This window comes from Podarcis liolepis (assembly GCF_965112155.1).
Source record: "Podarcis liolepis genome assembly, chromosome: 7".
Taxonomy (NCBI): domain Eukaryota; kingdom Metazoa; phylum Chordata; class Lepidosauria; order Squamata; family Lacertidae; genus Podarcis; species Podarcis liolepis.
In genome coordinates this window covers 41199218-41224925 of record NC_139561.1, presented here as the reverse complement: position 1 = coordinate 41224925, position 25708 = coordinate 41199218, and the positions used below count along the sequence as shown (strand labels likewise).

The window sequence follows — 25708 nt, the reverse complement described above, 5'->3', positions numbered from 1 at the left end:
CCCCCGGCATTTTCGATTAATGGGAGAACAGGAAAAGAGGCTTGCTTTCATGACTTCCAGAGTCGCTTCAGTGCCCTAACTTTTTCTACTCTTCTTTCTCTTGTCCCCTTTGGAACTCATCACTCTACGCATGCGCAGAGCCATATTTCCTCCCCACCCCTCAGGGGCTGGGCCTAAGCCGCGCGACGAGGCGCCTGCGCAGTGCGCCGGGCTGGCTTCCCAAGCTCGCGCTCGCCCTGTTCCCTTCATAGCAGCGGCAGCGGCCGTTACACACACGGCCTGCCAACCTCCCTTCGGCGGGACGCGAGCGGAGGGGCTCCTCTCTCCCCGGGATGGGCCGGGCCTTGGAATGCGAGGCTGCTGCCGCTGCCGCCGCCGCCCTCATCATCCTGGGTTGTCGTCGGCAAAGCCCTGAAGGAACCGAAGCGACGGTGAGTCTGTGAGGGAGGGGCAGGGAGAAAGAGAGATAAGCAAGCCACGCCCTTGTTCTAAGCCACGCCTATTCGGGTGTCCTCACGCCTCCGTTATCCCAAGCCACGCCCTTTTCGACCCCTCCTTCCTCTTTAGACCACGCCTACCAAGCATGTCACCAGTTCTCCCCCCACCCCACCCATGTTCCTCTGCCCCACAAACTGTACCTCCCCCCAACCGGGCTTCTCTCATGGCTGTGTGAAGTAGATTTGGTTTATTTATTTGGAATATTTATTTATTTGGCCTGTGCTGCCATCGCTAAAGCGACCCCATGGAGGGGAATGCAATCAAAACTAAAACTATATCGAACAAATAGCAATTTAAACTTGCAGCCAGTGTGGGCAGAGGAACACCACAACACCCAGCGTCAGTGCTCATTCCCAACAAAGGCCAGGGCAGACAAGGTAAGGCCTTTGGGTGGTGCCAAAAAAATCAATCAAGAGTTCACACTACCAGTATTTCAGAAAAGAAGTTTATTAACGTGGTGCCACCACTGGGAAGGCCCACACCTGTGCTGCCATACAGCACATTTAAGCTGGAGCAGCCTTCCCCAAGCTGGCATCCTCCAGATGTTGAGCTTTTAGCTCCCATCCCTTACCATTGACCACACTGATTGGAACTGACAGTGTTGGAGTTCAGCAACATTTAGTAGTCACCATCTTGGGGATAGAAAGATGTGATAAAAATGCAATAAATATAATAAAATAGATGTTTAAAATTTATACTAAAATAAGTACAGTGGTACCTCCAGTTACAAACTTAATTTGTTCCGGTGGTCCGTTCTTAACCCGAAACCGTTCTTAGCCTAAGGCGCGCATTCACTAACGGGGCCACCCACTGCCGGCGTGCGACTTCCGCTTGCATCCCAGGGCAAAGTTCACTACCAGGAGACCTACTTCCGGGTTAACAGAGGTCGTTACCCGAAGTGTTCGTAAGGAGAATGGTACGTAACCCAAGGTTCCACTGTACTTAATTAGTTTGCTTGACTATTTATGCTTATTTACCTACGGTAAATCACACTTTTCTGCCAAGGTACGCTTGGTTCTCTTTACCATTCTTATCCTCACTAACCCTTGAGGTAGGTGAGGCTGAGGTCATGACTGGCACTTGTTGAGCTGTATTTCTGAATGGGAAGTTGAACCTGGGTCTCTCCAGTCCTAAACCAACAGCTCTAACACCTTTTCTCTCTTCCAGCTGCTTAATTGTAAACCCCTCCCAGTCTTATTTGTGCATTTGAAAACGACATCTACTTGACCACACTTTTCATCGCCATCTGACAACTGATAGCCTGTATTTCACCCCCACCCCTACAAAATATCATGGATAAAATCAGCTGTTACTGCCTTCTACTCTTAAATACTTTGTTACTTTGTGTTTCTCACACTTTTCAACCCTATCCCATCTTTGTAGCCCTATCCTGTACTTGGAGGTATTCCCAATTAATGTGCACGAGATTGCAGCCCTTGAAGAACTGTTCCATCCCACAGCAAAAGCTGTACCATGCTTCATCTAGGGCTCACTGAGCATATGGTTGCCTGAACTGTGTTGCCTTAGGGGGGATGCACTTGATTGAATGTCCCCCCCCCCTCTCTCTCTATATATATATTTAAAAAGAAAACCAGGAAATCAGGAACCCTGCTGTCTCCCTGACATAATTGCTTTTTTTTTTTAAGCACAGGATTTGATGGTTTACTTTCAAGTCACCACTTACAGGCTGATGTGGTGTAGGCTAGACACTGGCTTGCCATCTCTATGAGAAATTGGTCCTGGTTTCCCAGTTGATCAGGATTTTCCCATCATGCTGTTATCTTTGTTCTTTTCTCAGCACAGTTTAATACAGAGGCTTACATTTTTCCTCCTGGCATAAAGGTGAAATCTTCAGCCATTAGCATTCATTTTCCAGGACTGCCAGTGACCTAGTCCTGTAAATGAGAATAAGTTTTCTCCTTCTTTTCCAGCCATGGCTTTGTGTTCCTCCATGATTGTAGGACCAAGTTTGAGAGAGAATGTTTTTAATCAACCCAGTGTCTGGGATAATTGGCTTTCTGTTCTGATATGTCTGCTAAAAAAATTTCATTCACCTTGTACAGAAAAACTCACATTGAGAGCCAGATGCTGATGCTTTTGTTGGCTGCTGTCTTTGCAGCAAAGAAATCAAGGAACATTGTCATTGATTTAATTCATTATCCTTGGCTTTAAGAGACACTGCTCATTAGGTTTCTTTATATTGAGTCAGACCAATGGTCCATCTACACCAGCATTCTCTACTGTGGCTAGCATTGGCTTTCAAGAGTCTCTGGTAGAGAGATGATATTTCCATCTCAGCAGTCTTTGGTTCCCCTCACTCCTTTTTTTCCTTTTCTGTGACAAGGGATTGAACTAGGTAGGACATACTGCCAGGAAACTGCATGTACTCCACCTAACTCCTCAATTGGCTCCCCACCACCATCACTGCTCAATACAACCTCTCTCTTTAAGGTCCTCACATTTCAGATAATTTAAGCAAATTGTAAAACAAGTAAGAACCTGAAACTTTGATAATCATTTTGGAATAGGCACACACAACTTGTGTTGTTGTTACTTTGATTTCTTACCTGCCCTTTACCATGCGATCCCAGGGCAAGTTACAGCATTATAAAAATACAATATTAAAGCAGTTTAAAGCCAATCACAGTCACCAAAGTAGAGAGAGGGTCCCTATTGTACTACAAGAATTTGAAGTCCCTGCTGTATCTCTGTGCAGCTTTTAGGATCATAAGAAGCTGCCTTACACTGTTTCATACCATTGGTCCACCTAGCAGGAAGTTCTGTGTTAAAGTGGGTCCACTCCTACCTGCAGAGTTGCTACAAGGAAGTAGTACTAGCAGATTGTCGCTTGGCTCTGTGGTTTTTGGACTACGGGTCCCACAAGGGCCCTTTTCGTCTCGTTGCTATTTTAACATTTGTATAAAACTGTTGGGAGCTGTCATCTGGGAATTTGGAATACTCTTTAAGAAAATTATGGACACATTTGCCACCCTAGGATCCTTTGGGAGGAAGGACGGGATATAGATTCAATAAGTAAATAATAGCTCAATATTGTATACAGTGACAGGCAGAAACACACCAAGCTTCCAGCCAGGGGTCTCTCCAGTTCTACCTGGAGATGCCAGGAATTGAACCTGGGACCTTCTGCATGCAAAGCAGGTGCTGCACCACTGAGCAGTGATATTGTGATATTGTTACCTATTATTCAAATATGATTCTAGTCCTTTTGGTTGTTGGGAGTCTGAAAACACAATGGCAGTGAAACAAAATCATGGTAGTTTCCCCATGCATATTTGTCGTTACCGTGCAGTGCAGTAGGACACTTTGTTGAAATGTTTTGCCGAAAACCAAATGGTGTAAAGCAGTCTACCTGGTACAAATAAGGATCTTTACGTGTATAATTTATTAGAAGAGAACAGCCTTTGGCTTCTTATTTTGCTTACCGAAAACTGACTTGGGTGACATAATTTGTTCTTGAATTTTTAACGTGATGAATGTGAGCATGATGAATTTTTGTGGGGAAGGGAACCTTCGTCAGTAAAGTTCGTTAACCAGAAATAGGAGTCAGTAGTTTAGTAAGTAGTTGTGATAAGTGCTGTTTCTTGGACTTTGATGTCAAATACTTTAGCTGTGTACCTGCGTACTTCCAAGCTCTCTAGTGTTTTAATAAAGGCGTCGGTAGCAGTACTCGAGACAAATCATGTGAAGCAGCTCTATGTGGAACTGAGTTAGACTATTGGTCCATCTAGCTGAATTGTTTCTCTTCTGATTGGACTGATCCTTCAGGGTTTCGGGCAGAGGTTATTTCAAGCACTTGGACCTGAAGTCCTTTTAACTGGAGAAGGCAGTGACTGTACCTGCATGCAAAGTGGGCACTTCGTTACTGAAAGCTATGGTCCTTCTCTACTGGATTAAGCAATCCAGTAACTGGCATGCAAAAGAATAGGTAGATTTTTGTATGTACTTGGAAAACTCTTCAAAAGAAAGTGGTTGGATGTGTATACAATTCAATGGAACATACATCACACTTCTTCGTATTAATGTCATAAGCATTGAGAAAGCTCCAGAAGACTGCCTTTCAAAACCTGGATTGGGTTTTTTGTGTGTGTGTGTGTGTGTGTGTGTGTGTGTGTAACTGTAATGGGGGGGTAGTGTGTGTGGGCTTGCTTGTGTAATCCTAACCAAAGCCAGGGTTCAGTAAATCTCAACTATGTAGGAAGAAGGACTAGTTTCAGATTTGTGTGTCTGTTCCTATCTTGCCATTTGTAAACTTTAGGCCCTTCTAGGTGTGTCTGTGTCCAACTCTCAAATTGTGACTGCTCTCAACCAGCCTGTTGCTGAATACGTGGGTCTGCCCTCCTCACAAGCAGAGTGGAGATGGCTGGGCTCTGTGACATCACGGTTTCACACAGTATGGCTGAGCCTTGCTGCTGAAGGGGGCTATGGACTTGTGACTGGCCCTCAAGGTTGAACAGGGTCTGCCCGCTTTCCATGATGGGATGACATCATGCAGCACCGTGTGGGTCGGGCAGCGCCTGCGAGGCCTGCAGAATTCCCAAGCCCCTTCACCCTTTCAGCTAGAACAGTTCACCTTACTTACATGTAAGTAAGTAAAGTCATCTTAAAGGACTGATTATGGATCACGCAGGGGGTGGAAGGAGATGGTGCAAGACACAAGGATATACAAACTGTGAAGGTCAGAGACTTGGGAGATACAAAAAGTGAAAGGTAGCCTAGCATAATTGAAAATAATTCCCTGACTTTCCTAACGTACAGCTGGCCGTGTACAAAGGCAGCTTCCAGGGAAAATATCTTACTTCAAGATCATTTTGCGTATCCAATTGCAGAAAATCTACCATTAGCTAGAGTAGAGCAACTGTGACCTTGAGCATGGAATACTTGGACAAAATAATCAAGAGGGGGTTAATTGGGCACTTATAGGTAGATTGAGTCTCCTGCAGCTGCTGCTTTCCTGCAGAAGGGCTTCCCCTGGGCTACAGACCTGTATAATGAAAGACTGGCTGGCCTTCCTTCTGAGAGAGGAGATGCTGACTCTGTAGTTAGCAGAGCCAGTTTGCTGTGAGATTTTCATTTTTCGTTTTTGAAACCATGCCTTAACTGTGTGTGACAGCTTTGCTTACATTGTCAATGCGGATATTCTCGCTAATATTGTCACTGGTGCCCACGTTTAGGGCCCTGTAGATTTTTCTTTTCTGCCAACAGAAATCTTTTTGGGGGAAGGGGGAGCTAATCTGACTGCAGAGACAGAATTTTTCCCAATTGAATTCATGGTCATGAAACCTCAAGCACTGTGCCTGGGGACGTGTTCATACTTGAAATAATAGGTGAAGGTGCCTCTATATATGATGCTGCAATGTCCATACAGTGGTACCTTGGTTCTCAAACTTTATCCATTCCAGAAGTCCGTTCCAAAACCAAGGCGCGCTTTCCCATAGAAAGTAATGCAAAATTTATTAATCTGTTCCAGACTTTAGAAACAACCCCTAAAATAGCAATTTAACATGAATTTTACTATCTAACGAGACAGTTGATCCATAAAATGCAAGAATGCAAGCAATAAACAATGTACTACATTCACACAATCAGTAGCTGAACTAGGTTCCACATAGTCACAAAAACAAAACAAAAAAGCTGCAAAAACAGAAATGTAAAATAAATAGCAAAAACAGACAGACCTCAGCATAACACTCAAAATGGAAGTGTGGCACTCAAATCGGAAGCGTAACACTCAAAACAGAGCATGTTCAGCTTCCAAAAAAAGTTCGCAAACCAGAACACTTACTTCCGGGTTTGCAGTGTTTGGGTTCCAAGCTGTTTGATTACCAAGGCGTTTGAGAACCAAGGTACCACTGTACACTGGTTTACTGTCTCAGGTAGTCTACAATATTCCATTCTATTACCCACTTACCTGCTTTTCTGTTCTCTCCCTCCCCAAATCATTAGTCAGCATTCTGTGACCACTGAGTGTGGCCAGTGCTCAGTGGTTTGTTTTGGGATCCCGCTTTTTTTGTTATTGTTTTTAACTTCAGCAAATTCTGATTGTTCCACAAACTTGCTGTTACCTCTCCTGTGAGTGTGTGCTGTTTTGGCTATGCAAGTTCTGTCACCTACCTCTGAACTTCATAAATGGAGGGAATGATATCCCACCTTTCAGTTTGCTAAAATTTCCAAGGCAAGTTCCCAGTTAAGGTTTACGTAAAAATAAACATAATTAAGACCTTCCCCAAAGCATTGCCTGTATAAATAGCAAAGGGGCAGCATAAATAGACAGCAAAATATAGACACACAAAAATCCACTCAGAAGTAGTAAAATTAAATCATAATTCAGTAAAAGAAAAAAAGAAAAACAAATGGCAGATAACATCATTATTAACTGGCACCTAAAGCTTCATGATGTTGGTGTCAGGTAAGCATCCCTAGGGAGGGAGTTCAGCCATGGAGGAAGAGACAATGCCCAGATATTTGGAGAAGGACTTGCGATGAACTTTATCATGGCTGGACTGGTTCATGTAAGAGCAGATGGCTTCTTAGGTATCCAGGTTCCAAGTCTTTACTGACCTTAAAAGTCAACACCAGCATTTTAAAATTGTGCCCAGAATGAAACTACAAGATGCAATCCAAGTCAGTAATTTAGCAACCATGTTGTGCTCCAGGTAGAAGTTCTTAGATAGATAGTCTTCTACAGCACATATTGGTGTTTCCCAGTTGTGAAATCTCTTGCTGGAAGAACATGGAGGTGAAGGGATCAGACAGCTGGACAGCAACGTGGAGCAGCTGGGCAGGGCAAATGGTTTGAGTCTGAGATTTCCTGAACAGCTGATGGTAGATAATGCCTATCATTAACATTATCCTCTCGTCAGAAAAATGAAAAGCCAAAGCCCCTCCCCCCACTTTTCCCCTAGAGATTCAGTGTTTATCCAAGGGCAGAGGAGAAAAGCGGCCTTTTTAACTTGATAAGTGAATCAGAGGTCAGAATGGAAGTTTTCCTCCACGTTAGTGCAGGTTTTTGGCTTCTACAGATGTGTTGTAATTCCATCACAGAAGACACCTCATGCTTTGTTATAACCTTGCTGCTGTGCTTGTAACTAATGAGTGGCTTTATTATGTCTGTGCAGGTTACATCAACTATGACTACATGCATCTTAGAAGTCCAAAGGAACAGCAAGATGTCAGACTAACACTCACACTCCTTGTCAGGTATGTGTTCATTCTGGATTTATTGCCCAGCCTGTCCCCAGAGGCTCAAGGTGGGTTGCAAATAGAAATAAAAATGTTTAGATGCTGTTAAGTCCCTAATGGTGAGCCTGTAGCCCAGAATAAGCTTTCTTCAGATTTGTAAAAATAGAGCAATAGGCGTAAGTATGATGCCTTGGAACAAGCTACAACAGCTCACCTTAAAATGCCAAAGCAGGGAGGCTCCTCCACTCTTCAAGCAACTTGTGTGTAGCGGCTCAGCAAGCAGAAGTGGCATTTGTCTTTGCTATTTCAAATGCTGTATTTGCCAGACCAAAAAAAAAAAAAAAAAGGCGAGGGGAGGGCCATAGCTGAGTGGTAAATCGCCAGCTTTGCATGCAGAATGTCCTAGGTTCCGTCTCCAGGTGGGGCTGCGAAAAACTCCCTGTCAGCGTAGACAAGACTGAGCAAGGTGGACCAATGGTCTGACTCAGTATAATGTTCCTGTGAACTGGCGGCACCCCTGGATTGGCATAGCAACCTGCCACACATAAATGGCAGATCATTTGTATGTGTTCATTAGGTCTTTGTCTTCAAGGCAGATAAACTTTCAGCATGCTTCCATTCAAAGTTCATGCTGTTCCTGGGACGTTACCTTAATAGGCCTTTTTGTACTTGCATCCTGATCGGAGTAAGTTGAGCAATTTATGCAGCTACCTCAAATTTCATCCTATTGCAGCTTCCCTCCCCCTCCGCAGTTCAACTTGCTTATTTGCTCAACAGGCTTTAGTGACTTAAAGCAGCATGTTGCACAGAGGTGATGTGCTGTAATGAGACTGAGGTCTCTACTTCAAATCTTGCTTCCCCTCTAAGTGTTCCTGGACTATGGTTCAGAAACACCAAAAGTTCTTATTATGATCAAATTGGATGGTGTAAGCTTAATGTTTGGAAGAGAATCAGTAATGACTAAATTGGTAAGCAGGCGCTTTAAACTACATTGAAGCTAACTTGCTATAGGGAAGGGGACCTAGCATAAGCTGCAAAGCGGTGAGGCATCTGCTCAGATATCACAAATCAATGCAGTGCTTTCAGGTTGCTCTCCAACATGGCCCTTAATAGCAGTGAATCAATAGGGATTTCAGTGATGAAAGTGCTTCTAGGGTTTCATGCTATTTCTGGCACTTTTGGGGTTATGCTGCAATCTGGTCATAATACTTTGATTTTCTATATAGATAGTTGGAGGCTCTCTGGGGCCTCCTTTCTGTTCCTGGTGCGATGAGGCAATGACCAAATAAATGAAGCTCATTATAGTTCCACTCCAGACACCAAGTGCAGTTCAGTGAACACCTAGTCCCACCAGCAAAACAAAAACCCTCCATCTGCTGGGAGAGAGCATTATTGCAAAATGAAACCAATAGGGTAGCTAAAAAGTTGGAATGTTATTTAGTATTTAAAGATGCTGAGCTGTATCCAAGTAAAGTAGTATTAATGGGTCTAACATTGGATATAACCCTCAATTTTATTTTTTAAGTAAATGATAGTGTTTCTCTTTCAAAAATATGCCAAATTTAAAAGGAACAATGTTAATGCATGCATTTGACATTATTGTGAGCATCTATCAAAATTACTCTTATTTCCAACATGCCATCCGTCGTCATGGTGCTTTACTAAGTACAAAGACACGGCACTATCATTTCACTGAAGTCACATAGAAGATAGCAGCACATTTTGCCCCATTTCTTTCTAGAAGGGCTAGAGACTATCTATCTATCTATTTATTTATTTATGGCTGCGTTTATATCACACCTTTATATATACAGTGGTACCTCTGGTTACGTACTTAATTCGTTCCGGAGGTCTGTTCTTAACCTGAAGCACCACTTTAGCTAATGGGGCCTCCTGCTGCCGCTGCGCCACCGGAGCACGATTTCTGTTCTCATCCTGAAGCAAAGTTCTTAACCCGAGGTACTATTTCTGGGTTAGCGGAGTCTGTAACCTGAAGCATATGTAACCTGAAGCATATGTAACCTGAGGTACCACTGTATAGGGGATTTGGTCTCCCAGGTGCTCATTCGACACTGGGGTACCTGCCCAGGGTCACTATTTAAAGCTTTTGTTCGTGCCTTGGTACCTACAAGCACGGGGCTGGCAGTTTCTGACAAGGAAGATAGCTGCAGAAGAGGAAAGGAGGAATTGAAAGCATGTGTATACAGTGGAATAATATTTCAGCAGCACAATGTTAGATTTGGTAATGTTATGAGAACTATAGGGATGCACCAAAGAACATGTGGCTTTTCAAGGAAGGATTTGAAGAAAGTAAGACAAATGAGCTGAAAGTTGTGTTCTTGGAGGAAGCTTCAGTCATTAGACTGGGAGCCAGGAGATGGCATCCTTTATCTCACCAGTTCATATGGGTGATTTTATACCTTTTATTTTATGTCCTCCAACAATCTGAACTCTGCAAGGTGTTCTGTTTCCAAATTATGAATAGTTATGATTCCCAATAACCAAACAGCATAGGCATTTTTCAACTCATAGTTTTCCCACTTAAGACCAACCTTTATTTCTGTAATGTTTTGAACATCTGATCATATACAAGTTTATTAATAAGTTCCACTTGGTTCAGTAGGTGTTATTTTCACATAAATGTGCATATTCTACAGGAAGGCAGTCTCACTTAATATCCATGCATATGTGTGCAGAAGGTTAAAGATACCATATTTTTCGGCCCATAGGGTGCACCTAGTTTTTGGGGGAAAATAAAGGGGGGGATTTATTTTCCCCCCAGGCGCGGGGCTGGGGAGGGGGAAGTCCGAGCTTCCCCCGACCCCAGCCCCCAGAACAGGCAGCTTTCCACAAGCCGTGGGAGAGCTGCGTGAAGCCCGAAGCCTGGGGGCGCTGAGCTCAGCGCGCCCCGAGGCTTTGGGGTGCAGGCAGCTCTCCAAAAGCGGATGGCTTCCTGAAGCCTGGAGAGCGAGAGGGGTCGGTGCGCACCAACCCCTCTCGCTCTCCAGGCTTCAGCGAAAGCCTGCATTCGCCCCATAGGACACACACACATTTCCCCTTCATTTTTGGAGGGGGGAAGTGCGTCCTATAGGGCGGAAAATACGGTAAATTTATCTCTTGTCTGTGTTGTGGACTGCAGCTCCCTTCAGCACGAGCCAGGCCTGATGATGTTTTGCTCTATGGAAGTTGGGAGTCCAAAACATCTGGAGGATTCCACCTCAGCTACCTTCGTGTAAACAGTACTTCGCTAAATGGACCACTGGTTTGATTCTGTGTAGGACTGTAGTCTCTATAAGGCAGCTTCCTACATTTGTAGGTTGTAAAACAACTCAGCTTAGTTGCAACCAATTTGCTTCACAACAGGAATCAGTGAATATAACACTTGTTCACAAAATATATCAATTTTAAAATGGGGAAACTTAATTTAAAGACAGTGATTTAAATAACTTTACTATTTTTAACTGTATCAATTTTAAAATGGGGAAACTTAATTTAAAGACAGTGATTTAAATAACTTTACTATTTTTAACTGATTTTAAATTGACTTGATTTAGATTGTTCTATCCTGGGAATGAGTATAAAAGTCAGTATGTAAAAATAAGGTGTTCTCGTGGAAAGCAGTTTTATTTCATAAGGCTGGAACCTATTTCACCACTTAACCACTTTTGAATGAACAGAATGTGTGGGCAGCAGAAAGAGCATCTGTTCCCAAGATTAAATTGCTAGCTGAAAGTGCAAAGCACAACCCCATCCAGAGATCTTGCTGCTGCAGTGTGTTGAGTAGCCTCTGCCCTGTTTCTTTTCTTTTCTTTTCTCGCTGAGTCATTGTATAAATTGAGACATACATATTTTTTGCTGTGTGTGTGCTTTAGCTATTGTCTCTGCTTTAGCAATTGCCTCTGCTTGCCAGCACCATATGGGATCAATTGTTTGATCTCCCTGCTATTCCGTCTGCACAGAAGTGTATATTTTTAGTTTGTGATGTGAACATAACCATTTACGTGATTTCCAAATGTCCAGAACCCCTGGTCATTAGGCATGCTGGATGAGGGTGATGGGAATTAGTAGTGCAGCAGCATATAGAGAGCTGCAAAGTTTCCATCCCTGCTTCACAACAACCCTGAAAGGTACCCAAGTCTGATAAGCCTCAAATTGCAGAGATTAAGATCAAGAGTGGCTTGCCTTAGGCCATCTAATCTATGGTGGAATGAAAATCACATTGGGTTTCCTGCCTCATTTAATCTCTTTGCCACCTTGCTGTACCAATTGTAGTGTGCTCTCATCATATGCTAACGGTCCTGCCTAAATTACTTGTGGTGGCAGGGGGCAGAATCCTTTTTTGGGGGGCCCTGGGATCAAAAAAATGATGCTGGTTCTCAGGGAAATGTTAATATGAGCCTCAGTTGAATTCAGTAGATCCTGCTTCAGAGTAAACATTAATTAGCTAGAGCAGTTAAGGCCATTTCTTCATACTTTCAAATGAGACTTAGAATTAACTGTTGTAAGTGAAGAATCTGTCCTGGATGTAATATAAACTATTTTTAACTCTGTACAAACGTATAAATGTTTTCCCTCAGTGAATTAAAAACCTATCTTGCATAGGCTTCATTTTTTGTCTTCTGTGAATGTTGTTAAGAGCATTCACGTAATGTTAGGCACATGAGCCAGTTGTACTCCTTTCCTATTTGGGGAATTCCAAATGCCTACAACTTACAGTCATCTCCCACCTCTTTGAAAATGACTAAGCCTGCTTCTCCTTCCTGTTAAAGGCAGAGATGAGGGAGGGAGAATGTCTACAGCACAATATCTTCATTGCTCCTCTCCCTCTATGCTGAGGCAGCCAGTGGAGTTGGCACCAGTATTTTTAGCTAATTTGCTGCATGCTCCATTTGAATGTAGTACCATAATCATAAACATGCTTCCTCTGAAGGAAATCCCATGTGATCCATTGGGGCTTACTCCCTAGTACGTGAGCTGGTGATTGCAGCTGAAGACTCCTTAGTGGGGTTAATGGTTGGGGTAGCAAACATTTGGTTTGCTGTTGCCACCAATTTCAGACAGTGGTTGTAGAAGTAAAGTGATCGTGGGGAAGGGAGTGCACAACAGCAACAAAATGAGCAAAAATTAGAGCCTGGAAGGGATGAGGATAATAATAAGGGACAAGGATGCACAGAGAAAAAAGGGGTGACATGGAGTACAAAGTGATTTGGGGGGTAAGGAAGAGAAAAAATAAGTACCTATGAAGTGGGGGTGCTGAGAAATCTGCAGATAGAGATGTAAAAAGGCAGCAATTTCCATTCATCACCGTCGGCACTGTTTCCATTCCGCTGCAGTTTAGTTTCCACCATATACAGTGTTATTTGTGTTCTGTCTGCTGTTTAACATAAGTTAAATAACTATTTACTTAAGGTATGTAACTTACATTCATTTCAGTCTAAAGCAAATGTCAAAACAATGGTTTAAAAAGTCACTTGCAGACTCAAAGAAAACAACAGTGATGTCTTTGCTTGATTAATTTATGCTCCTGACCACAAATGAACCTTTAACTGCAGCAATCTGCTTCCACTTGCTTTTCTGTTTTTGGCTTAATTCCTTCACCCTACTCATGAGCGATGGAAAAGAGGGATAATGGATGGAGTGCAGAAAGAGAAAAAATGGTGTGCTGTGAAATGCAGAAAATACCACAGGTTTGGGATTAGAACAGATGAGAATACATACAGAGAATTCTGAAGGAGGGACAAAAACAAAAACTTCCGTTAATTTTTTAAACAAAATGCTTTCCTGCAGTTGACATAAGCATTCAGAGTTCGTAAAAATATATAACTGGCCCTTGAAGTGGTGTGAGATGTATCTTACTGGGTTGTGCATGTTCTTACAACCACAACAAATCTGTCTGCTAGAGAGAAGTGGGAGGTGCAAAATATTCAGGTAACTGACAGAAGATTTGCACTTTCTCTTGCTAAAGTACTGTTCCTTGAACAAAATTGTTATGGTGAGGTAACCTCTACCATCAGACCTGCTTCTGTCCCATGGTAATAGAACCTGACATCTGCTGTCAAAACGCCTTGGTTCATGGCTGCCCTCTTATTATTTTTCTGCAGGGCCAGTCCAGAAAATCATGCAGTCATCTGGGCACAGGTTCCGCGACGTCGAGCATCACCCGCTGCTTGCCGAAAATGACAGCTATGATTCATCGTCGTCGGAGTCTGACATGGCCGACCGGGTCTGGTTCATCCGTGACGGCTGTGGGATGGTCTGTGCAGTGATGACTTGGCTTCTCGTTATCTATGCGGATTTTGTAGTGACATTTGTCATGCTGCTGCCTTCCAAAGACTTTTGGTACTCCCTCATCAATGGGGTCCTTTTCAACTGCTTGGCAGTGCTCGCCTTGTCCTCGCACCTGAGAACAATGCTGACTGATCCCGTGAGTAGACATGTTCCTCACAGTTGGGTTTAACCATTTTGTGTGCATGGAACAGTGATACACAGGGAATCTTTTCTGGGCAGAACTTTTGGCACTTGCATAGCACCACAAACGTGTTTGGGAAGAAACAAAACCTACAGTCAAATTAAAATGCCCCAAACAGGAAACACAACTAGCATTATACACATCATGCTTGAACAGTCAACACTTCTTACTGTGTGTGAAGCCTTTCCTAGTAATTTATTCTATTGGCATGCACTTGTGGATTGCCTACCACAGGGTTGGGAAATCTTTTTATGCTAAGGACTGTGCTCCTTTAGGGATAATCTTTTGAGGACCACATACTGCTAAAGCCAAAATCAGGCAGGGCCATACCCATTGTCGTACTCAGGTTTAGGAGCAAGAGTATACTTTAATTCAAATCATCAATCCCTTTTGGTGACTGTTCTCTCAACCCCCTGGGCTCCTATTTGCCTTATCAGGTTTCCAGATCTGGAATTCCAGTACCTCAAGCAATCTTCTAACCACTGGTATTCTGCTACTGCCATCTAGACAATAATATCTCTGACCAACTTTGTCACAGCCTTGATGGCTTGGCCAAATATGAGGTGTTTGAATGAACAAATATTTATTAAAAGCAGTCATTAATAGGTATGATTTGCTTTCAACAATAGCATTAGAAATTTCATAGCATGTGCTTATAACTCTTTTCCTAATACAAATACAAATCCTAATCCTATCCCGCCCACTCTACCCCCTGCTCCTCAGCACTCATACCAACCACCCTTCTCGAGACTGCAACTGTATTTTTCTGTATACACACACACACACACACACTGTCATACTCCACCCTCAGCCAATCGGGACACAACACACCACACCATTCTGTCCCATTCTCACTTGCGCCCCCTTGCACTCATCTTACCTTACAACTTACAAATATCTCCCTAAATAACATTTTACTATATATCTCTTTAATATCAAACCTGTACAAGTCAGTTACAGTGACAAATACCACAGCCAACTCATCTTTATGTTACACGATTTCCCCTCTTTTTTCATTTATCTTACACACACACACACACACACACACACACACACCCTCTTCCTCTTTGCACTTCTTTCCACACTGAAAATCAGCCCTACACAATAACTAGAAAGAAAAGCTTCCATTGACCACAGTGGAAGCTTTTGGTTCTAAACTCAGTTGCTACACAGGAGGGCTTTTGGGAGGGTGGGGTCATGTCAGGCAGAGTTTAACCTTACTCTTCAGCTGCCACCCCTTTAGAATTTCCAAGCACAGTAATTGGGATTAGAGAAAAAGCTCCCATTAGCACCAATGGAAGCTTTCCCAACTAAATCTAATTTATTTATCAGAGGGTGAGAGCTTGGACAGGAGACGATGGGCTGGTTCCAAAGAAACCAGCAGTTCCCCATTCCAGGCTCAGTGTTGAGAATGGTAGGAGTATCCATATAGAAGTTAAAAACACACTGCGCATGCAGAAGGTCCCAGACTTATTTCCCATACCTCCAGTTAAATGAAACATGGGTAGCAGGACTAGGGAAAACCTTGAAGAGTCACCACCAGTCAGAGTGGCCAGTACAGTGGTACCTCGCAAGACGAATGCCTCGCAAGACAAAAAACTCGCTAGACGAAAGGGTTTTTTGTTTTTTGAGCTGCTTCGCAAGACAATTTTCCCTATGGGCTTGCTTCGCAAGACGGAAACGTCTTGCAAGTTTGTTTCCTTTTTCTTAACACCGCTATTACAGTTGCGACTTGACTTCGAGGAGCAACTCATAGAACGCGGTGTGGTAGCCTTTTTTGAGGTTTTTAAAGACTTTGGTGATTTTTGAAGCTTTTCCAAAACTTTCCCGACACCGTGCTTCGCAAGACAAAAAAAATCGCAAGACGACAAAACTCGCGGAACGAATTAATTTCGTCTTGCGAGGCACCACTGTATAGTATTTTTGTACACCACTTAAGAGATTTCATAGTAAGTCATTTAGAAAGGCTTTTAAATACAGAGCCAGTTACATTGAGTTAAACCACAGTCAGTGAACTGCAGGTTCACTGACCGAAGGGCAGTTAGGAGGCTCACCTTAAATGACATGAGGGGAAATTGAAGGGCAAGAATAGGTCAGCTGCCCCCATTATCCTCCTCTTTGACACATATCATGCTCAACCTTGCCTCTAGACTGCTGCATCTGCTTTGTTATCATGTAAGAATTCCCCATCCCTATAGCCTCACCCTCTGCAGTTCTCCCTAGCTACCACACTGAAACTTGGGGCAGTACTCCCTCCAGGCCCTAGTGCCTGCTTGTTTCTTTTAATTGTCCATTACTGTTAAGACCTTTGCTTCAGTAACTGCTATCAGTTTTGTGTTGCTGCCTTTCTCTCTCTTTCATGGAAAGCGGCCTTTAGAGTTGAGAGAGGTGATTTGCACATGCACACGCACCCCACAGAACTTTGTGCTGGAAAATAAGAAAACCGTCCAGTTGCGCATAGAATACATATGCACTCCTCTGGCTTGGATCACAGTGAACATTCAGTTGCCAAAGCTTAAACCATCATGAATAGTCAAGTGGGAAATTGTAGCCAGAAATCAAAGAAATTGCTGCAGTGTCTGCCCCATTATGGTCTTGCTACCAGAAAACCCTTAATACATCTTCCTTCCTACAGACCTTCCTCATGGACATAGTGTGTTTTTCCTTGGTGTATTCCCAAGATTAAATCTTACATGTCTTTAATATCACTTGCTAAAGAAATGGAGGAATAGGATCCTTTTTTATCTACCTAAACTAGGATTGTAAATCTTAATACAAGCACGTTTTTGTCTGAACATGATACTGCTCAGTTTGGTAGCTTATTGAGAAGGCCCAGTGTATGAGGAAATATGGCAGTTTCTCTCTAACTTTCTAAAATGTTATTTCTATGTATATAGGCTCCATATTGAGGGCAGTTAGTCCTTACCACCAAAGATCTCCCAGATCCTTGTCCCATCTTGTTACTCTGCCCTCCTGTCCTGCTACACGTTTACTTGCAACCACCTTGCTCTGCCACCTCATCTGCCCAAATGTTTCCAGGTCCTCTAAATTACTCTGCCTTTTCTTCCTTTCTGCTGAGAACTCCCTCAAAAACGTGGTGGTGCCCTGTTTCTTTCTATCCAAATCCCTGCTTGGAATATACCTTTTGCATGAAACTTGTGGACCTCAGCCCCTATAGAAGTAACATTAAAGTTGCTCTCAGCTGTGCCTTCAGGTTGCCTTTTAGATCACTCTCGAAAACTCCACTGGGACTCTTCAGATATATACCAGTAACTGGGCCTTGTCTTCCTTTCCATCTGTAATGCCTTAGGGGGCTGTTCCAAAAGGAAATGCCACAAAAGAGTACATGGAGAGTTTGCAGTTGAAACCAGGCGAAGTAATCTACAAGTGTCCAAAGTGCTGCAGCATTAAACCGGAACGTGCCCACCATTGCAGGTATGTCCCATTGCTGCTTCTGTACTGTTCTCAGCCTGGAATCCAAGGCCCAAACTATAAGTGATATTAAAAACGTCTTTGCATATTGCAATTATGCAGGTGAAAGGAAGTTGACCCCTTTCCTCCTTTCCACAGCCCCAATGAAAATCATCCTCCTCCACCACTTTCCCTCCTGGGGAAAATAGTAAGGCAATTTTCCCCTGTGACTTCAGCTCTTGGGGAAATGAGTTAGCCTCACGGTCTCTGCAGAATACTTCCAATAAGGATTGAAGCTGTGGTTTGTTTGTTTTTTTAAAAAAATCTCATAAACAATGGCAGTCTCGGTGTAATATATAGTTTGACTCTTGCGTGGCTTCTCAGACCTCAGAGATGCCTCTTTCAGCACATTTCCCTAAAAGCATTCTTTGCTTTCATGTGTGTTCTATTTGCAGCTTTCTCGGAACAGAGCATTGCTGTGTGACTTTTAAGTTGCCTGCAATTCACTATAGCTTGTGCAAAAGTGACAGATAAGGTCAATTCTTTCAAGATTCCTTTCAGATTCCCTTTTGTCTGAACAAGCTAAGCAGGAGCATGGAGGGTTGTTGTTCTCCACAAGTTGCCTGCAGCTGCTTCCCCACTTTGTCCCACCATCTCTTTGTGCCTCGCTCTTCTAAGCATTAAGTTGAATGCTTAAAAGCTTTCTGTGGCTTTGTGATAGCAAAGCATTTGAATCTGGCCATTCCTGGAAGATTTGGCAGAGCTCATCTGCACTAAAAATTGCTAGCTTTAGAAAATGTAGTGCTTGAGAGCCTTCATTTCAAGGTAAGGGAAGGTGCCAGCACTCCATGTAGAATGAAATGTGGAACTGTGCAATGTTGTTATATATTGAAAATTATTATAATTAGTAGCATTAGTATTGTTGGTGGGGCAAGGAACAAAATGTATATACTCACCTTCAAACCTGAGTGCTGCTCAGAGAGCCACCCATCCAGTCGTACCCTCCTCCATTATCTCACCCCAATTTTCCTTTTTTCTTTTCCAGCTAATACTCAATATTCCAAGACTTCTAAGTATATTCAGTTTTCATTGAACTGTTTTTATTGGGGAGGGAGCAAGGTGTGCCCCCTGAGGTGTGTTTGTGTGTATTTTAATCACGTTTATTCACTTTGACATGCAGAAAACAAACAATATTAAGTCACACAATGTTTGAATGTCCTACGGCATCTGTTAATGTAGAGCGGCTGCATTGAACGAGCTGCAGTTTGAAATCATCCTCCATTTGGCCTCCTGTACCACGCATGCCAGCGTCTTAGATTTCCAGAGAGATGGCCTCTTTGCAGTCACCAAGGGCAAAATATCCGTAACACATACCACAGCATAACTTTCAGTGTTTTTTCCCCTCCTTCCACTAGCATTTGCAAGCGATGCATTCGGAAGATGGATCATCACTGCCCCTGGGTCAATAACTGTGTGGGGGAAAGAAACCAGAGGTTTTTTGTGCTGTTTACTGTGAGTAGGGTTATTTATTTATTTAGTTAGTTAGTTAGTTAGTTAGTTGTTTAGCATTTGTTTGTTTGTTTGTTTGCTTGCTTGCTTGCTTGCTTGCTTGCTTGCTTGCTTGCTTCTTGCCAATGTAAAACTGTCCCTGGCTATCCTAATTTGGGGGTTGAATCTTCAAGTTGGAACCTCTACACTCAGAGGCACAGTGTGCTTCTGAATATCAGTTGATGGGGCAGATGCCAAAACTGCAGGAGAGAGCTGTTGACTTCATGGCTTTCTGGATCCGTCTGACTAGTTGTTGTTGGGAAACATTGATGGGCTAGATCACAGATAGTCAGCGTGTAGATCCCCAGCCTTCAGTGCCCAGTCTTCATGGCCGTTGGTTTGAGATGGGGGGCAACTCCCATCTCTTGCGGGGGTGCAATTAGTGCTAGCACCGTCCATTAAGAGTTTGGGTGTAATCTTCGACACCTCCCTTTCCATGGAGGCACAGATTGCAGCTAAAACAAAGGTGGCATTTTTTCATCTCCGCCAAGCTAAGCAGTTGGCTCCTTACCTCTCTCTCTCTGACCTAGCCACTGTGATCCACGTGATGGTCACCTCCAGACTTGATTATTGTAACTCACTCTACGTAGGGCTGCCGTTGAGACTGACCCAGAAACTCCAGTGGGTGCAGAATGCCACGGCAAGACTCCTTACGGTGTCCTCGCCACGGGATCACATTCACCCGGTGCTATACCAGCTGCACTGGCTTCCGGTGGAGTACATGATCAGGTTTAAGGTGCTGGTTTTAAACTTTAAAGCCCTATATGGCCTAGGACCCTTGTACCTATGGGACTGCCTCTCCTGGTATGTCCCATGGAGGACCTTACGGTCTTCAAACAAAAACCTATTGGAGGTCCTGGGCCACAGGGAGGTTAGGCTGGCCTCAACCAGAGCCAGGGCTTTTTCGGCTGTGGCCCCGATCTGGTGGAATGCTCTGTCACAAGTGAGTAGGGCCCTGCGGGACTTGACATCTTTCTGCAGGGCCTGCAAGACAAACCTGTTCCACCAGGCCTTTGGCCAAGGCACAGTCTGACCCCCTCCTTTGGTAATCCTCACAGAACTCCAGCCCAATGGTTGCCATTATTTTGATTTTGAATTGATTTTAAGATGAATTGATTTTAGAATGCTGTGTTACTTTTATTGTTGTTAGCCACTCTGAGCCCGGCTTCAGCTGGGGAGGGTGGGATATAAATCATCATCATCATCATCATCATGGGGGTTGCAGTCCAACAACATCTGGGTGGAGGCATGGTGGGAAAGGTTTGCTATCCCTGTGCTAGATGAAACCTTGAGCTAATGCAGCAAATTCCCTGCTCACCTGCCCCGTCTCAAAAAAAGAGAATTTTGAAAGCACTGCACAATGTAGCATGGTCCTCTTACAAGTTGTAAAAGAATTTAAATATTGACTGCCTGCCTAATGGTTGCATGGTTTTCAGAGCTGATTTGCAAATCTTTTTTCTCACTTCCAGATGTACATAGCTCTAATTTCAGCTCATGCTCTCATCCTGTGTGGGTTTCAGTTCTTCTCCTGCGTCAGAGGACAGTGGATTGGTAAGCACACACTTCAGTTGCTTTTGTAATATGGCGTTTTACTTATTTATTTTTGGTATATCTAAATCACTTTTCTACCAGAGTATCCAAGTGCCACAAAAGAAACTACCATGTAAAAATCAAACAATTGAAAAGTTAACAGCATTATCTAAAAAATAATAATCAACAGAGTTGTTTTTTAAAGCAGATAAACCTCAAGAACCACTAAAACAGTAAAAACAGCAGAACAGTCATTCAAACACCTTAGTTAGTAAAGAAAAGCTTTCACTCACCACATAAGTATTATTTTAAAAAATGCCTCCCAGATTTGTTTGGGGATTGTACAGTGGTACCTCGGAAGTCAAATGGAATCCATTCCAGAAGTCTATTCGACTTCCAAAACGTTTGGAAACCAAGGCACGGCTTCCAATTGGATGCAGCTCCTGCAGCCAATCAGAAACCACGTCGGACAGTCGGGTTCTAAAGAACGTTCGCAAACCGGAACATTCATTTCCGGGTATGCGGCGTTCAGGAGCCAGAACGTTCAAGTCGCAAGGCATTTGTCAACCAAGACTGTATAGAAGCCACCACTGAAAAGTTCTTCCCTGGCAACCATCCTCCTTACCTCCGAAGATGGGGGTATCTTGAGAAGGACCTCTGAAGGGGTCAGACAGATCCATAGGGGAGAAGGCAGTCCTCTGGCAGCTCAGGGTGTATAGGGCTTTCAAGATTAAAAACAGCCCTTTGAAATTTTGGCCTAAAAAGCTGGTCACCCATGTAAATCTATGATTGAGAAGCCCTGCAGTATTTGCTAAGGTGGTTTTTGCCATTTCCATCACAAAGATGAACAGGCATCATCCTTCCTTATTAAGGAAGTCATTGGAGCTTGACAATGGTGGGACACATTCCAATAGACCGTGCCTTTTAACTTTGCTTTTAAAATAATTGCCTTTTTAAATTGTGCATGTGGGCGCGGGTCATGCATTCCTATCTAGCATGGTGAATCAGTGATGAGGGAGGCCTGCGTATATTGTGTTTTATACTTTGCCATATAAATACAGCTGGGTATTTTGATCTATAAAAATTCTGGTGGCACCTGAGCCTGAAGCACCTGGAAGGCGCTTTCCATTTGAGCACATGGTGTCCCACTACAGTGGCAGCTCCATACAGGAACAAACTCCCATTCTACATGTCACTGGCCCCTTGTAGGCCAACAGTCTGGCTACTGATGTGTACGCATGTGATCCTCCTAACTTCCTGTTACATTCTCAGATTTGCTAATCCTTTTGAAGTTAACTCTTGTTGGCATGCTTGTTGCAGTTTGTTTTTTCATTGAAGCTCATCCGCTCTCTTTCAGAATGCAGTGACTTTTCACCACCTGTGACTGTGATCCTGTTGATCTTCTTGTGCCTTGAGGGTTTTCTGTTTCTGACGTTTACCGCAGTAATGTTCGGCACCCAGATCCACTCGATATGCAACGATGAAACGGTCAGAATTGAGGGTTTTTCTTGGGGTCTGGTTTCAGGACTGGATAGGGATTTGAACCTGCTTCTCCTATGCCCTTGTTCTGCCCCTTTCCATATCCTCTGTTGAGACAGATGTTCAGTCTTGGCTAGAGTTTAGCGTGCTTTCCAAATTTCTTAACATCAATTTTTATCACATTTACTTGCAGGAGATTGAAAGACTGAAGAGTGAGAAGCCTACATGGGAACGGAGGTTGCGCTGGGAAGGAATGAAATCTGTCTTTGGGGGCCAGCCTTCTCTGCTATGGATAAATCCGTTTGCTGGATTTCGAATCAGACGGCTTATGCTAAGAGCCAAGAAAGGAGGTCCTGAGTTTTCTGTTTGAGTCTGTATAATCATGCTGGAACTCACAAAAAGTAGTATATTGTATTTATTGGGCACCAGGAAAAAAGAAAAAAGCTGCCCACAAGTAACCTGTGACCAATGAAGATTTGACACACATGAAACATTTTGCTTGTAGCAAGCAGAATTTTATACATTTATAGTCACAGACATCTCATTAACTCTCAGAAGTGTAAACTGGATACTACCACACATGGCTTTCAAGCAAGATGACAAAACAATCAGAAACAACCAAGAAAGGTGGACAGTCACACTATGAAGCCAAAATATTGTTTTACTACTGTAACTTATTATTTTAGAGGACTAATTATGCATTTATTTTTGTCAAACCCCTTTTATTTGATATGTGTCTTTTTTTTTAAAGGAGTTGACCTCTGCTGTTTTTATATGACTTTGTGGCAAGGCACAGTTGTCAATCATGTTATTATACAAGTACAAATGCTGGAAATCATGAGCCAAAAGAAACCATTTTTGACCTGATAGTTTTTAGGCAATGCTCAGCTCCATTATGTAACTTTTCTGTTTGTCCCCAAAGACCCCCTCAGCTGTACTTCTGCATGTGGGTATCTGAACAGGTCTGTAATCCATTACCTTGTAGCCAAAACATACAAGGCCGATCAGTGTCCAAAATTTCCATAGGCTCAGAAAAGTATTCCTTTTTTGGGATTCAGTTTTAAGTGGTAAGTGTGCAGAAATCATATTGCAGGGTTTTGTTCTACCCTGAGGTATTTACACCAATTTCCTGTTCATTATAATTTCTAAAGGAACTCATCATTGAGTGCATTGAAGGATTACTTTTTGTCCTTCCAAAAGGGGGGTGGGAGTGGAACCATGGATATAAACTTCTGGTGGCGTGAAAAAATGCATATTGGAAGTCTCTTAATTGAACCAACAGCTTCAATTGTTTCTTGCATTTCATTATATAAATTTGTCAGAATGCAAGCCAGGCCTCTCAAAAGCTATGGGTAAGACCTAGTGAACTTGCACATAGGGGGTGGGAGGATGTAAGCTGCAATAGATCTGAAGAACAGGCATGTCTTTAAACATGCTGGCCTGCAGCCAGATTCTAAACATGCTCTGTGGAAGTCAGACTTGCTGGTTCCAGGTGGCCTTAATTGCTGAGTTCACTAATGCACCATTGTGCATGCACCGCTGCCACATAACACCAGTTTTCATGTTCATTGCAGTGGGAGAGGCAGCTCCTGATTCCGCAAAGGGATTCTTGTAGTGGCATTGTCCTGTTAAAGCTATTGGCACTACTCTTGTAAGAGCGCTGAGTACTCGTCAGCACTCCTACACAAATATGGGCCTCTCATGATGAATCTTCAATGCGTTTGGGAATGTTGCCAATTGTTCAGATAGTCTCCTTGCAGCCATGCCAACCGTGTGACTCATAGCTACACTTGCGTACCATTGTCGGCAAAGGAGATGGGCAGATTTCTTCAGAAACAAGTGCAGTACTTGACTGTCACAATTCCATGTAATTATTATTATTTTTTTTAATCCTTGGCAGCAAAAGGAAATACAGCATGCTACCATATTCCAAACAAAACCACTTCTGAACTGGAGAAATCAGTGGTATCAAACCAGCTTTTACCATCCCTTGTAGAGTGAAACCACTACATGGTCTGAATGTGCTGTTACATCTGCAAGTAATGAAACATTGTCTGAAGGGAATGATATGTGTGCTCAGTAACAGAAGCTGATCCTCCCCCCCCCCTTTCTTTTAATGCCATTTAAACAGGAGACTTCACATCTTGAGCATGCATATATAGAAAGGAGAAATGTTTTTTGAGGGGGCGGGGGAAGCCCTTCTAAATTGAAACCTGCCTTTAAACATATCGAGACTAAGCTTTTGCTTAGCCGTTGGTATCACAGTACCAGCATGCTCAAGAATCTGGAGGCTGGCACACCCCACAGATGACAGAGTATGCATGTGCCTGGGAAGCTGGGACTTTGCTGATATTACCCCAGCACTTCCCACTGCTGAAAAGAAGTGGCTTAGAGAGTGGATTGCGACTTCTGTTATTACAAAAGCAAGCAAACAGCAAGCAAACTTCTGTCTCATGCAGAATTCCCTCTTCTGAATGACTTGTAGGCTATAAGTTTAGTGTGAGTTTTCCAGTAGGATCTTTAATTCCTGGAGGTTCACTCGCCTATTTCTCTATGTCTCTATGCAGCGTCTTAACTATAATGACCTGAATTGTGTTTTATAGCAGGATGGCAATGATGCCCAAGCGTGTGTTCCCATGAAGGGGGCTTCCTGCATGGCCATTTTGGTCTTTGGCATTAAATGAAAACTGTGTGATCTGGAGGAATAGAAGTACGGGAGGAGAAACAAGAGATACAACGGAAGGGTCTGTTTCATACTGCATACCAGTTCACTGACCCTCCTAATGTAGGTGATGAATTTGTTACAGGCTCCCCCTCTTCACACACACATAGTGTAAGCTGTAGGGCAAGCACACTGTACATACATCCATGTAAACAATTCTCCCTTGGAGGAGGGGAATTGGGCCTCCATCAGGAGAGGCATCTTACAAAATCACAGTATTTATATGGTGATGAAGGGGTCCTATTTGCTCTCCCACCATGCAGGGCATAAACTGGAACCATGGTGATGTGTGCACTACCTGCTATACAGAAAAATGGGCTCATGGCAAGCGGGCGGTGACTTGTAGTGAAGCCAGGCACACACAGCTGGTGAACTAAGCAACCTGTAAGAATCAAAAAATGCTCAGACAATGCCTCAAGGGATCTTTGCAGTCCATTCTCGGCCCATGAACAAAAGCCTGCAGTTTGTTCTTATGTACATATTCACAGTTCCGTCAAGTCTGTGCATGTATTACTAGGGAGGCAGAACTTGCAAGCAGATAAATAACATTAGATTCGGATCACCAAAGCAAGGGGTAAAAATGCAGCAAGCCCAGGAAGATCTTGCCCATTTCCATTTTGTACCTTCACCTAGTTTGGGAATTGGTTATATCTGCTTTAACACAAGACTTCATACATACACTTTGATGGACTGTATACTGCTGGAACTCAACAAATCCCTTTTAAAGCAGCTGAACCTGTGTGTGACTTAGCAAGTGTGTGTGCGTGTGTGTATGAAAATGGAGTTTCTTGGCTTTTCCAATCCTTGTTCTGTTGTAATTTTTTTAATGTAAAATAAAGTAACTAATTGAG

General features: G+C 43.2%; 1 protein-coding gene across 3 annotated transcripts; it reads left to right on the top strand.

Annotated features, from left to right (window-relative positions):
• Positions 1 to 110: 110 nt before the first annotated feature.
• On the top strand, positions 111 to 25708 carry ZDHHC7 (zDHHC palmitoyltransferase 7). Of its 3 annotated transcripts, none has more exons than XM_083513810.1 (8): positions 111 to 431; positions 7635 to 7716; positions 13800 to 14122; positions 17478 to 17602; positions 18994 to 19090; positions 20596 to 20677; positions 22014 to 22144; positions 22329 to 25708. In XM_083513810.1, exons 3-8 carry the CDS (start codon positions 13817 to 13819, stop codon positions 22503 to 22505), a joined length of 918 nt encoding a protein of 305 aa, XP_083369936.1. In that variant the 5' UTR covers positions 111 to 431; positions 7635 to 7716; positions 13800 to 13816; the 3' UTR covers positions 22506 to 25708. The 3 variants fall into 3 exon arrangements, with proteins under 3 accessions (XP_083369936.1, XP_083369937.1, XP_083369935.1); XM_083513811.1 differs by lacking the exon at positions 111 to 431 and adding an exon at positions 4914 to 5104; XM_083513809.1 differs by lacking the exon at positions 111 to 431 and adding an exon at positions 4917 to 5100.

Bases quoted from the DNA above. Each gene is read 5' to 3' on its own strand.
- ZDHHC7 (XM_083513810.1), top strand. From the start codon at position 13,817: ATGCAGTCATCTGGGCACAGGTTCCGCGACGTCGAGCATCACCCGCTG. The intron at 14,123-17,477 runs GTGAGTAGACAT...GTAATGCCTTAG, and splicing joins GAACAATGCTGACTGATCCC to GGGGCTGTTCCAAAAGGAAA. The intron at 20,678-22,013 runs GTAAGCACACAC...GCTCTCTTTCAG, and splicing joins CGTCAGAGGACAGTGGATTG to AATGCAGTGACTTTTCACCA.